Here is a 14,453-nt window from a genome sequence, read left to right on the forward strand (position 1 = left end):
GGAGAGCGTGTCAAGTTCTTTTCAACTGGTTTTTTTTCTTTTCGCTGCAGTCCTCAGTGGTCCTGCGCCTCAATCCAGTCCCAAACCTCCTGGGGGGTGGTGAAGAATATAGTGCCCCCAGGGCGCACTATGCGAAGTTTAGCTGGGAAAACCATAGCGTAGGACACCCCCATCAGGCGCAGTTTCCTTTTGACAGCGGTAAAGGAGGCTCTTTGTTGTTGCACCTCCCAAGAGAAATCTGGGAAGATCCGTACTATTCTGTTGTCCACCTTAAGTAGCCCTTTGAGGCGCGCCTGGCTCAGCACATGGTCTCTATCTTTGAAGAATAGGAGGCGGGCCACCACCGGCCTCGGTGACCCGCCAGGTTGCGGGACTCGGTCTGGTACTCTGCGTGCCCGTTCCAAGGCGGAAAATGTTGATAACCCCTCCTCTGCTACCGCTGTGCGCAGCCAGCGCTCAAGGTACGCCACCATGTCATTCCCCTCAACTTTCTCGGGAAGGCCCGTGACCCTAATGTTGCTGCGGGCCCTGTTTTCCGCATATTATGTGCGTTGTTCCAGGATCAGGACTCTCTTTTCTATGTCCGTGACTTTGCGTGCCGTCGCAGCTACCGGTGACTTCAGGCCTTCTATCTCCTCTTCTGCGACTGTCATTCGATCCACCAGCTTCCTATGGTCAGCTCGTGGAAGGCCCAGGTCTTCCCGGATTGTGTCGATCTTGTTCTCCACTGCCATCCGTGATCGTTCTATGGCTTGCAGGATATCGTGGAGTGATAGCTCTTCTTTGGGTGTCACCTCTTCCTTCCGGGTCCCGTAGCGTGAACTGGAGTCCCCGTTTTCCTCGCTCTGCACCTCTTGCTGCTCAGTGTCCCGTCTCCTGGTGGTCTGTCCCATGATGCCTTTGAGGTTGGCACTCACTGCCCCCGATGTGACGAACAACAGGGTGGGACTGGTCGCAATCGTGATCGATTCCGCTATGGAGGGAGTGGAAGCCAGCCCCACCTCTCTGCCCCCATTCCGCTGTGCTATATTTGTGCGTTAGTCCCTCCTCCTAAGGGATCCAGATCCACTACATTGGTGGCGACTGAGCTCCACCTCCACCTCTGATTCTGCTGTCTTTGGGCCCTTCACCTCCATACCAGGCCGTGCCGCATTTGTGCCAAACGTGAAGTCCCAGCGGCCACTGCGGTTCCTCTTCTGGCTCAGTGGGTCTGTAATCAGCTGTACTGTCTGAGGCCTTATCCCGGCCCCTAGTCTCTCTGTTGGCCATTGGGGCAGTGCTACCACCTGCGGAGGCTTAGTTTGGGTTTCCCTGCCGGCATGGTGCGTCTCTACCCCTACGAGTCTGCTGCCCCCCACACCATCTGTCGTGCGCCACAATGCGTTGTAACTCCTGGGCCTCCCAGGGGCACTAGTCGCTTTCTGCAGTGTCCATCCGTGTTTCTTACTTTTTTTTTTTTCGTCATTATCATGAAGTTTATTGCATATAATTTGTAAATACAAAATATTAAGAAACCCCAGCACAACAGTAGTCAAACATCAAATGCAGTTAAAATCTAATCTACATTAAGTAAAATCCAACAAAAAATCAAATATAAAAACGATCAACAATACAACACATTGTGAAGATAAAATGTAGAATTAAAAACCGACTGAACCAGAGCTTGCCCTCCTTAAGGCGTTGCCAACAAGCTCTTTAACGGAGAGCAGCAAATACCGCAATAGGATTGGTTGTGGTTTAAACATACTGTGCTGCACCCCAGGCAGACTGAACACCTCTGCTCAGGAAAAAAGGTTAAACCAGACATTTCTGAGCCAGCTTACCAGGGTACAGAATAAAAAAGAAAAAATTAAATTAAAAAAATGAATGACCGCCCCAAATGTTAATAGAGACGCAATGTTATATGCACTCCTCCGTCGGGCTTTCCCTTCCACAATCAAACCTGGCAATCATAGAGAACTGGCCTACGTGAAAGCACGAATAAAGTTGATGCAAACAAGGTTTGCAGATTAGAGAGGTAGCTGTTAACGTCAGGTAGGAGCTTCATTAAAAATGACCAACAGTTGGAACATTTAGCCCATTCCTCTTCAATTCCGCAAAGCTGAGCTGGCGAGAAAATCTGGTGTCTCTTAAATGGACCAATATGCATTGTACCCAGAAGATATTAGATGGGTCTGCGTAAACTGGTCTAGCTGAAGAAATACAGTGCACAGGGCTCGTAAAAAATATATTTTTTAACAATCAAACAAAAAAATTATAATAATTATATAACCACTACATTCGATTCATCAGAATTTCAGTTGAAATAGATGACATACTACAAATTACTTAATCATGAGTAATCGGAGCATCTCCTACTTTAGAACTAAACGCGAAAACCGCCAGGGTGGATTGGGGAGCCCCTCCACAGTGCAGATAACCTTTTTTTTATGTACAAAGCACATAGGGCCAACTAATCCCCCACAGCTGTACTGTGTCTGCACCCATTGCAATTGTCCTGCAAACTGCCGGAGGCTTTGCTACAACAGAACGTCCATAAGTGGAGTTGTCTCGGATCAATTAAAGAGTAACTTGGGCCTTTTCTATATGCTTAACCCCACTATCCATTTAAGAAAAACAGATAATAAACGGCTCTAATCTGTCCAGGGTGATTCCTATAGGACAGAACTTGAGTCCATGCGCCCCTGCCATTACCTTTGCTCCGTTAAGGTTAATGAAAAGCTTTTCCATAAGATATAAGCTCTTAAGGCTGAAATCAATGATTTCAGAAGTCATGTTGTCATATCTAAAAGTACAGCATTACTTGTGAACGGTAGTATAGGGATACACTTATCTCTTCAGAAAATTTGATGTGTCTTTACCTGAGGATGCAATGTCATAGTTATGAGAAAAAACTATTTAGATCACTGTGCTGTCTCACGCTTTGTACACAAATTATTGAAAATCAGAACAGAGAAGAAATTATGTGAAGGCTTATATAAACTACAGTTTAACAAATCTTGTAAAAGCATATCCGAAGAAGCTTGAGTTGTACAGCAACAATTAACTCAAATTACCTTTTGTATTATCATAGTGGTAAAGTATTAAAAAAATACATATTGTAAATTCGATATACTGGTTGCTGCTTTAAAGAATCAAATATTATAATAAAGTACAAATTGCCATGTCCTACAAAGACTGGAAGGGTATGTCCAGGAGTGTGCCCAAAAGGGACCCAATTAGGTAATTCATACATAGGTTAAATTGAAGCATGGCCAGTACGCAATGTTGGACACCTTGGGAAAGTGTTAGCCAGCTACCCCCATAAAACTCCCTCCGATCAAAATGTAAAAGAGTTGTTCTTGTGCATGGCTCCGACACCCCACCACAAATACTGTCTAAGACCAGTCTCCAGCTGTGCCGTCTGCCAAGGGGCAATCTATGGAGTTGACGGCCTGGTGCAAGTAAAGGAAAGCAAAGTAGAAAGGTTGCCGTTTTATGAAAATGTACTTGACAACCTCAATGTCCTGGAGTCCTTTACTGAGGCCCTCAATGTCTGCCAAGTCTCTTTCATCTGGGAGATAACCATATACTACAGCATGAGGGAGGTATTTTGGGTACTAAAAGCGAGGGGACTGGTCTTGAGTTGTATTATCATGGTAGCCTCTGCCCTACAGCACTGCTGGTCAAACCCGCCTATTATTGACAGTGGCTCTTCCTTCCACTCGACTTGGTGGTTTAAGGCCTGGTCTCCTCAAATAATGTTGGTTATTCTTAAAGAAACTCCTCCAAGGATACACAGGGTTCTAAAGGAGTTTGGCCAAAACTACCACAGGGCCAAAACCTGCAATACTCAATGAGCGAAATGCCTAACTATAACCCAAAGGGGGCAGAGAGGCAATGGGAAATTAGGCCTCCTATAGAAAACACCAAGGAGCGCAGGAGGTGGTCTGACTCCATTCACAGGAGCACTTGCAGGTCTTGTAGAGAGGATCAAGCAGCAGCAGAGATTAAGAAGGTGACAAAAGTGATGGTGGGCGGGATGTACAAATCTGCTTTTAGCCATACAAAAAACTGCTTTTATATCCAAGTTGTTCAACACCCCCAGTCGCTTTTGTACATGTGGGAGCAGGCCGGGGGAAGGCTGGGGGTGTGAGTGGGGTGATTAAATTCTATAAAGTATGGTCCACCTCTTCATGGACGTGATCAGCAATATCTTGGCTTTAAGCAGCTTTGATGCAATGAGTCCTCACTTTGAATCAACTTCAACCTTGCTATGCTTCGGCACCAAGTCTGTGGGGGGTTGGAGGGGGAAGTTTAACAGTTGCAAAATGTCACACTTTCTTATATTTTTAGCCATGCTTTTAGAGAAGGAAATGACATGTATGTTCTTTTTTCTATAATTATAAGAAGGAAATGGCACACAAGATAAGGCCTGTGCTTTCTAATTTGGCTAAAAAAAATCAAAAATCTAATTTAACAATTCTTTTGAATAAAAGGCAAGTTAGAGAGACAAGGAAGGGTTACCACACCTTACTGGAACATTGACGACAGCAAGACATAGCCTGAGAGTCTGGAAATACTAACAATGGCAGCTTCACAGTGCCAGGAAGTGGGAGCAAGTGATGGTAGGGTTTATATGTCTGCTGATGAAGATACAGTGAAAGGATGCAGACTAATCATTCATGAGGTGTTGTATAGAATGCACACGTACATCTTATGAGCACGCACACAAAACCATCCTTGTATTTTTTAATTGTGCATATTTTCGGAACAAAAACATTCATGTAGCTGGTGAATAGATTTCTCCTTAGAGCCGCTTGGAGCCATGCTGTGCACAAGGAGAGAAATGCCTCACACAAGGGAACTGGATGCCAGCTCTGCGCTTGTTTTAACCAACCAGCAAAGGCTCTGCTTGGCTTGAATGGTTCACACTGTGTGGTCTACCCATATGAGTAGCTGGTACATGCAGACACAGCCAGCGAAGGCTCTGCACGGCTTGAATGGCACACCACTGGCCAGGCTGGCACACCCCTGGCCAGGCTGTCCATGAGTAATTGTAGCATGTAGCCTTCAGTTCTTACACTCTGGCCATTTTTGGAGCAAATACATCAGAGTCAAAAGGAGCATCAAGACAGCCTAGGAAAATCTAGGAACCAGTTCCTAATACTACAGAGGAAACACATCCAAAATAATTGCCTACAGGTTAGGCAACTGTTATTGTCTTTTCTAGAGGACTCAAGTCACACCTCAGAAGTAACTTGGAAACAAAACTCAAATCAGAAATGACAGTCCAGTATCACCACTGTATGAGAAACCCCTTGTAAGACCAGGACGTCAACAGTTTTTTTGATTTAAGCTAAATTCATCTCTATGAAAGGAAACCAAAGGGTTGTTTGAGCTGGTTATCTCTCTCGTCTCCCCAGTTCAGTAGGTTTTGACAACGTCATAGACATATATGTGAAAGTCATCATTGAATTTGATGAAGTACACAGTGGGCTTGGATGGGATCTGATAGATAAATATTCCAGTTTTCTTCACTCCTTTCTCATTGACATATTCAAATGGCTTTCCAGCCAGGCTTTCCTCACCCTCCACATCGGAAGATCCCCGTTCTGGTGGCAGTAGAAACTTGTTCTCTTTATCTGTCAGGATACGCAGGTCTCCTATCTCGTAGTCCTCGTGTAGATGGTACATGTAGAGGACCGGGTCCTTCTTGTACGTGATGTAGTGCCAGCTGCTCATGATAGGAGCATGATTCAGAAAAGGGGGTGGTGATGAACAGAGTGTCTGAATTAAGCAGACCACTCTTATCCAGTCCAAAGATCAGGGCTTGATCCATCACCGTTATTTAGCTCACTGCCCCATCCCAGCTCAGAACCTGGCTATATGCAAATTAGTCTGTCCCTGGCCCAGTGCATCATGGAAACAGGGCAGACCAAACTACCAAGCCAATTCTTCACCAGAAAGGAGACAAGCTTCCGGGGACCGGTTTCTGCCATTTCAGGCGTCGTCGGCCCGGCTTGCTTGAATCCTGATGGAGCAGTGAGCAAGGGACTCATGTCTGAGTATACCCTTCCACGCTTATGGTGGACAAAAATGATTCAGAAAAGGGGGTGGGGATGAACAGAGTGTCTGAATTAAGCAGACCACTCTTACCCAGTCCAAAGATCAGGGCTTGATCCATCACCGTTATTTAGCTCACTGCCCCATCCCAGCTCAGAACCTGGCTATATGCAAATTAGTCTGTCCCTGGCCCAGTGCATCATGGGAACAGGGCAGACCAAACTACCAAGCCAATTCTTCACCAGAAAGGAGACAAGCTTCCGGGGACCGGTTTCTGCCATTTCAGGCGTCGTCGGCCCGGCTTGCTTGAATCCTGATGGAGCAGTGAGCAAGGGACTCATGTCTGAGTATACCCTTCCACGCTTATGGTGGACAAAAATGATTCAGAAAAGGGGGTGGTGATGAACAGAGTGTCTGAATTAAGCAGACCACTCTTACCCAGTCCAAAGATCAGGGCTTGATAGGAGCATGGCAGAGCACCATCCCACGCCACTGTACCTTACTGCCATCATCTTTCTCAAAGACGTGCTCCACTGCCTTCCCAACCAGCTCCTCTGCAATGCGGATCTCCTCTTCAGTGGCCGTAAAAGACCTCCTGGGCATGATCTGAAGCTTCTTCACCCGCTTGTCCTTAAAGAGTTCAATCCCGTAAACGCAGTCAACTCCATCATAGATCACCAGGTACAGGCCCGGCTTCACTTCCACCTGGTCCAGCACCAAGCCTTCCCACTGGCTGATGGTGCCATTCTTTTCCTGCCAGCCGTGCTGAACTCTCTCTCCAATCAGGCTGGACAACTGCAGGCCTCCCGCAATCTCTTCACATTTCTTAGTGGTGCGACTCCGTACTTTTGTTTCAGCCATCTCGAACTGCAAGTGCCTTCCTATTTAAGTGTGGGGCTTTTCTTATGAGGGACCGCTGGAATAGACAGTTATTTTAAAACAGGAACCCCTCCCCGGCCCACCCCTAAACCGGAAGTTGGCATGCGAGCGCCTCTGCCCACCACCCCAGACCCTGTATGCTTCCAGGCAGACCCCCCCCCCCAGGCCAGCATTGTTTACGGGGCTGCTGCTCGGACCCGAGGCCCACCACTACCTTCTCCCTCACACCGACTTCCCGTGTTTCTTACTTTGCCTGCAGCGGTGGCCTGTGGATTCCGCCTCCGCAGTGCGGTCCCCGTTCTGCGTGCTTTATGCGACCGCAATTTCACCGCACTACCGTGCCGCCACGAGGGGTGCGGGGCGCCGTGTACATCAGGCCGTACCGGCCACGTGGGTATTCCGTTCCTTCTAACGTCACCCCAGTCTTCTGGGCGCCCATCAGGGCCGGGAGGTTAGTTGTCGCAGTTGTGGACAGTTACGCGCCAGGCCCTGGGCTCCGCTTTACCCTCACATAGCGCTGCCTTCTTACTTGTATTGTTCCCGGCTCCAGCCGGCGGCGGTGGCCCCCTTCCTGTCTCTGAGGCAGCAAGGAGGGCGAGCAACAGTCAGTCACACACCGCCGTCTGCACAGCGTCCGTCCTGGGAATATTATCGCCGCGCGGAGGCCATTTTGTGTGTTCCGCGGCTTCGCTGGTCCATCGGCTATATTTCTCCGGGGTAAGGCTGTCAAACATCAACAACGTGTGCCCCCGACACCCCAGTGGTTTCCGACACCCCCTGGGCCGGTCACTGAGCTTGGGGCCCCTCTATAGCGGACAGGATGGTGCTGGAGAGGGGATCACTGGTGGGAGCTCCAATTCAAGCTCCCGTCTCCATCGGCGTCAGGCCACGCCCGCCATCCGTTGGTTGTGTCCCCATTCCCATTTGTACCTGTTTGGGCATCAATTCACAATGGTCACAGACCACAAACTGTTGGTCCTGTTGTTCAAGGGTTCTGCCCAGCTGGCACCACCAAGGATTGAGTGATGGGCTGTGCAGCTCCAGCCTTACTCATTTGGAGTGATTTACCACCCAAGGGTGAACAATCCTACAGATTACTTATCCAGACAGCCGTCAGCACCCAGGGGCCAAGACTAAGCAGATGACGAGGGTGCTGAAGATTTTGTTCGAATGGTGGTACAAGATGTTTGCCCAAAAGTCCAGACCATACAAGACCTTCAGGAGGCAACACAATGGATAGGATCCTTGGAATAGCCAAAGAGACACTTTCCAGGAAACGATGGAAGCATTTCCTCAATAGAGGCAAAGCACTGAAACAAAATGAACAGGTCGTGAGGAATCAGCTTTAATTAGTACGGAATAAGCTAAGCACCAGCGAAGAAGGGCTGCTCCTCAGGGACTGACAGATCATCACTACGTAGAGCCTATGGGCCCGAGTGGTCGACTTAGCACAACAAGGACATCAGGGTTGGGTCAAGACAAAGGCAAGATTGAGGGACAAGGTGTGGTTCCCTGGAATGGACACATGTAAAAGAGAGGGTGTGCAACTGCAACTCTTGTGGTATAACCAGTGGGGACCTACTGCTGCCCCCGTGATTACAGAAGAACCAAACCTGTACCCATGGATGAAGGTGACCATGGACTTTGGGAGTTTCTTGGATATTTGTCACAATGCTATGATCATCGACTCGCACTCACAATTCCCTGTGGGGGAGCTGGTGCAGTCAACTGCATTTTCCGGGTGCAAACCAATGCTAGTAAAAGTGTTTGCTCTGATCGGTCTGCCCAAGGAGCTGAAGATGGACAATGGACCGACCCCCATTCCAGAGGGAAGAGTTTCAGGAGTAACTGACTTACCTGGCGATTAGGCACTGGAAAGTGCTGCCACAATGGCCCCAAGCAAACCATACACTTAGAATTGAGGTCGACCAAGGAGAAGACACCCAGTGTTGCCTGCATTGGCTCCTCACAGCCTACAGGCAGACCCGGTATGATCTTTGCCTCATCCCGGCACCCAGCCCTCTAATGAGAGACTATGTCTGCCACGTAGGGTGGCTGATAGGCTAGGGTCATCCTAGTAAAAGTTTGAAGGGATGTAGAGTGCCACCCAGCCTCTACAGTACATTGTTACTACATGAACCCTGAGGGCTGGGTTCGGCCCAAAGGTTATAAATAAGTGGGCTATTGGTCGCTTGTGGCCTCTGCAGCAATACAATTGTGGTGTATGTGTCTTATTACAACAAATTTATTTCCCTTGCCTGAGGCCTTGCATCTGCTTACCACAGTTGCGAACAAAACAACTTTATCATTCTGTTGGGTACACTGGAAGAACATTCGCTCACCATAGCTTCGTTGTACTCCGCTAATAGGGCACAAAATCAATATCTAATAAACTTCCTTTCAGTACAGGGAAAAGGAGCTGTTGGGGTCGTTTTCCTCACTGGGGATTTTTACTTTATTCGGAACCCCACAAGAGATAGAAGGGGAAGAGTAGGAACCCTGGTTGGTGCCTTCTCGATGACGTCGAAGACAAGCTTGATGGTCTGAAACTCACCCCCTATATACAGAATATTCCCTTTTCTAACACATACACCTCACATACTTTTGCATCGATGTAATATTAGTAATCCCTCAATAACCCTTACAAGAGACTTCACATTTGCTACACTAGACATCTGGGATCATGCGGCTTGTGCTGTCTGACCAAGACCTGGATGGTCAGAAGGGAGGTTAGCCCTGGGGCAACGTGGGTAACTCTATTGCGAGGGGCTACGACAGAACAGATTAAAGAATTCTTTGAAACTATTGACAACAAGGAGGTCAACCCAGCACAACTGTGGGGAGTGTTGAAAGCAGTAGTATGGAAGATGAGTATTTCTCTGGAAGAAAAGAAGCTGAGAAATCAGAGATGGGTATAAAAGATAAAGAGAATTTACACAAAGAATGAAACTCCTTCAATAGCACTTCTGAGACAGCTTAACACTTTAGACGCCAGCTTACAGCCTTATATACCAACATGACTGAACTCTCTATATTGCATTTAAAATTCCCCTCCAATATGGCAAAAAGTGAGAACTCATCTTCTAGGCAGTGTCGAGAGAAGAAAGAAATAGAGGTTGTTGGAGGCAGGACAGCTCCTTCAAATGGACGTGGACAAACTTGAGACTTTCTGCAAATACTATGCCAGTAAGCTCTTGACAAACAACCAGGTACAATAGGGTGATGAAGTCACATTGCAACTGTTGATGGAGGGCAAAAGACAGGTCCTAGATACTGTAATTTCCCAAAGAGAGATATGGAAGACAATAAAAACCCTGAAGGGCAACATGGTGTGCGGCCCAGATTGGTTTGCACCCCCTTCTATGAAACCTTTGAGTCCTTCCTGGTCCACAAACTTGAGAAAGTATATAACCATATAGTGCAAGAAAGGGTATCCCAAAGGACATGAGAGGGTATCCATTATACACAAATCAGGGAAGAACCCAGAGCTGTTGGCGTCCTTTAGGCCAATAGTCCTGATAAATGTCGAACTCCAGCTCTACTCCTAGATTTTAGCAGGCAAAATGGAACACATTCTTACTGCCCTGATCCATGCTGAAAAGTCTGGATTGATACCCTACAGTCAGACCCATTATAACATCTGCAAATCGGTCCACTTGGGTTAAAAGAGGCAGAAACAAATATACCAGTGATCTTGTTGTCTCTTGATGCCAAAAAGCCTTTGACCAGGTGTACTGGTCCTTCATGATGCTGGTTTTGGGGTGGACGGGTTTTGCAACACGTTTTTATTTTATAATTCTGAGTATTTGATTTTGAAAGACTGGAGCATATGAACACATATCGCATAACAATTACATTTGAACACCAGAGGGCAAGACTGTCTTGCAATCGCTGTCTTCTTCTTTCATACCAAGAACAGTGTATGCACAAAGCATTGAGGATACGTACACATGGTAAAAGTGGCAAGGTCCATATTGCCCTACAAGCTTCCTCTATATCCTATCCAGCCATCCCTTGCTCTGGAGTGCTTCCGCAGGCATCCCCGATCTTCGTAAATTGTTTTTTCTCGAGAACAACATAGATCCATACATTCCCTCCCTCCAGATCCAGTGGGGGGTCAGGTTGTAACTACTCTCCTTCCGAATACAAGGCCCAGTTTAATTAGTTGCGAAAACCGCTCATCATCCATTATGTTCAACAGAGACTCTTGTTGTATGGAGTCCCGGAAGGGGCAGATTACACTGCAGCTGCATGTAATGTAGAGAAACTCATCTTCTGCTACCATACAGTGGAGGCAATTGGGTGTAGCACTTCTATTCTTGTGCCATAGTCAATGTGGGGTCAAGTAGATGTGGTGTATATATTTAAATTGGATCAATTTAAAGCATGTCGAGATAGCTGCTTATAAAGGAGCCATGCTTGCCAATGTCCATTCTAAGTATCCAGTAGGTCAAGTCATGCTTCCACTTGCGCTTTACGTCCAAAAAGGAGTCTGTTAATGATCACTGTCTTATTTATAGAAGAGACCTGGTTCCAGCTAGGCAGACAAGACATTGTTAGCTTGGCCTCTAGTGGGTTGTTTTCGGGAAGATCAGTTGTGTCTTGAAGTTAGGATCCAAGTTCATACCTACGTTGCAGGTAACAGAAAGACTGGGATTTTCAGTCTAAACCCCTGAAGGTCTTGAAAGGATTTCATTCCTGTGGTGCGCAGTATGCGGCCCAGTGCAGAAATGCAAAGGGAGTCCCACCCATTAAATCTATCCAGGGTGTACATCTGAGGTAAGCGGGTACAATGCCACAAAAAAGTTTCGCCCGTAAGTTTTCCTTCCCACCCAAGGCCCTTTAGCGAAACATGCTGAGAGTCTCAGAACCATGGGACAGGTATGCCCATATGTGAGTCCCGTGCACAGTGTGTCACTGGAACCAAGCTCCAACTGGCCCATAATTAGGGTACAACCCATCCTAGGTTGCTTGTCTTCTCGTTCAGGGAGAACCTGGTTTGGCAGTTTGGGCTGGACTGTTCATACGGGAGTAGTCAAGACTGATTTACACAAAGCTAGGTCCAAACTGAGGTGATACGGTGAGCAAAATAACAATGGATTGGGATGCAGGCCTAAATGATCACCAGTCGCTTAGATTAAAAAAGCATTCCATCCATCACTGTTTTGTATACTTGCCATTCCTGTGATGGCTGTGATTTCTAATGGGTCACAAACTGAAAGCTACCTCACCAATATTCATTAGGTAGATCAATTTGCGGCCCACTAGGAATCCCTAAATCAAACACAATAAGTTTTGTACATTAGGAATACAGATTTCCTAACTGCGACTTAGAAAGATTTGCAATTAGGAAATCGGTATTCCTAATGTTTGCACATCTGGCTCTAAATACTCAAATCAGACAGAGAGGGTGAGAGCTCCTCCAATGGGATATACACATAAACTCCATCAGTCTGCAAAATAAAGCAATACCCTATGTTTTCAGAAAAGACTGCTCCTATATCCCACTGAAGACACATTGGATATACCTCGTTGGCGAGTTAATGGCGTGCCCTATGTTTGCACCTTTTGTGGGAAGCAGTAGCAGATACCCTAAAGAATATTTATGGATTTCCCGCTCCCATTTGACCTTAAGACACTGCTGTTAGGCATTAGTCCAGCTATTTAGACACAAATGCTAAAGCAGGGTCACACACTGCATTATATTGTTTAGTGGTGGCTAAGCTGGCGATTGCAATGCATTCGAAAAAAAGTGCATCCGGCCACTATCGAGCAATGGTATCAACAACTACAGAAGACTCTTGCTATGGAGAAACGCATTAGCAACCTGGAAGGTTCTCACCTTCTATATGAAACCCAACACGGTCTTCTACATGGTCACCTGTTAGAAGGTGCTCCCATGAGCCAATTACTACCATAATGGAAAGCGCTGTGCTTATTTTTCTTGAATGACAGCGGAGGGGGTGCATTGACCCTCAGGTGGCCTGAGGCAACGAAGGGGCATTTCTTGGATGCTGGGCGCCTCGGACAGATATGGTAAATAAAGCTGCCTGTCAGATTGGGAGGGGAAGTATACAAGGGTATGGCAGGGGATTTTTTTTAAATGTATTTGTTGTATGTTGCTTTGAAATATTAGCATACAAAACAGATGATAGGTTCTCTCTCAAGTGGCTAACCTATAATTTGCTGTCTACCCGGTTAAATGCTCAATAAAATGTTCTTTACAAAGGAAAATCCTACTGCCCTGTTGTTCACGCCACTATTTCCTGCACACTCATATTTATCTTTACAGTGACGCAAGAATGCAAAATCTTGTGGCGCGCGCTCTGTCATGTCGTGTAGAATGTCAGTGTGCCATACTAATCTTTAAAAAGTGATACAAAGCCATGCAATACAAGCAAAACATCTTGACCTATTAATAATCATCTAATACAATTCCCGACACAATTAACATGTATACCAACATTAATCCAGCTTATTGCAGGGTCCCCTAAATACTGACAATGTTTTTGAGTCAACATTTTCACTGATTATGTCAGTGAATTAATTAGGAACTTTATGCAAATTGGGACAAGATGGCCGCCGTAAGGTTGTGGTGAGAAGTCGCTCCGGACCTCTCTCCCCGTGCTACCCGGATGGTGTTTGAGTAAGGACATCGTACCCCCCATCTATGGAGTTGGCTACCTGGGTTCAGGCGAGATTAAGTAGGATATGGAAAACGCATCCAGCAGCTAAGGTTAGAGTCAGCTGGCTCCTGCTAAAAATATCTGGCTTGACGACGGAGGTGCGGATGCAATTTGCGAGGATGCCGGCACGCTTATCTAAGCTGGATAAAGATAAGGAGAAGGCAACCGCAGCAGTGAAACAACAACAAGCCAATAATACTGGGAGCGGTCCAGTAAATACAAAAAAAAATAATGACATTGTGACCCCTGGGCTACAACAGCGTGGGCCCGGCGCTATTCGTAAAACTGTGGCCCCGGCCCCGGCTCAGAAGGGGAAGAAAGCAGAGATTCGCTCAAAGGCAGCGACAGCGGCAAGGACAGATCGTGTCGAACAGGACCCTGATCAGCACACCGCGGAGGATTTATTGGATGCGGAGAGGCAAAGGCATGGACTGAGTAAGGGGAAAGAATCAGCCCTGAGACAGCCTACCTTGATGGAATCTTTCAGCCTCAAGTCGAACCTCCAGCCAGGCAGGGGACAGGCGTACACAGAAACGTCCTCGAGGACGCAGCGGCAGACGCTCCCGGCGTGGAGTTAGTGGTCGCTAGGCAACGCCGGGATTTGACCGCAGCAGCAGCTAGCAGCGGCGATAATGGAGAGAGTGTTGTATCTCGAGTAACTGTGGTGCCAGACTCCAACAGCTGCATGGTAAAGGGACGGGTGGGGCCCGAAAAAGGCCCGGAGACGGACGAGACCTGCGTGCCCTTAAGGAATGTGACTGCAGGGAGTGCGGATATGCTGGAGGCACTTATGCAGGTAGAGGCTGAAATGGGTAAGAAGCAAAAAGCTGGGAATAGTTGGGG

At 47.1% G+C, this 14,453-nt stretch overlaps 1 protein-coding gene across 1 annotated transcript; it reads right to left on the reverse strand.

Moving 5' to 3' along the window:
- Nucleotides 1-5,350: 5,350 nt before the first annotated feature.
- Nucleotides 5,351-6,925, reverse strand: LOC144761615 (spindlin-1-like). Its single transcript, XM_078646918.1, has 2 exons — nucleotides 6,518-6,925; nucleotides 5,351-5,737 (listed from the first exon to the last, which is right to left on the reverse strand). Exons 1-2 carry the CDS (start codon nucleotides 6,904-6,906, stop codon nucleotides 5,407-5,409), a joined length of 720 nt encoding a protein of 239 aa, XP_078503044.1. The 5' UTR covers nucleotides 6,907-6,925; the 3' UTR covers nucleotides 5,351-5,406.
- Between the last annotated feature and the right edge of the window lie 7,528 nt (nucleotides 6,926-14,453).

This window comes from Lissotriton helveticus, chromosome 6, assembly GCF_964261635.1.
Source record: "Lissotriton helveticus chromosome 6, aLisHel1.1, whole genome shotgun sequence".
Taxonomy (NCBI): Eukaryota; Metazoa; Chordata; class Amphibia; order Caudata; family Salamandridae; genus Lissotriton; species Lissotriton helveticus.

What these genes read in the sequence shown, in the direction of transcription:
- LOC144761615 (XM_078646918.1), bottom strand. Translation starts at nt 6,906, where the DNA reads ATGGCTGAAACAAAAGTACGGAGTCGCACCACTAAGAAATGTGAAGAG. An exon ending in TGGCGTGGGATGGTGCTCTG is followed by an intron (nt 5,738 to 6,517) that starts CCATGCTCCTAT and finishes CCCTTTTCTGAA; the next exon opens with TCATGCTCCTATCATGAGCA.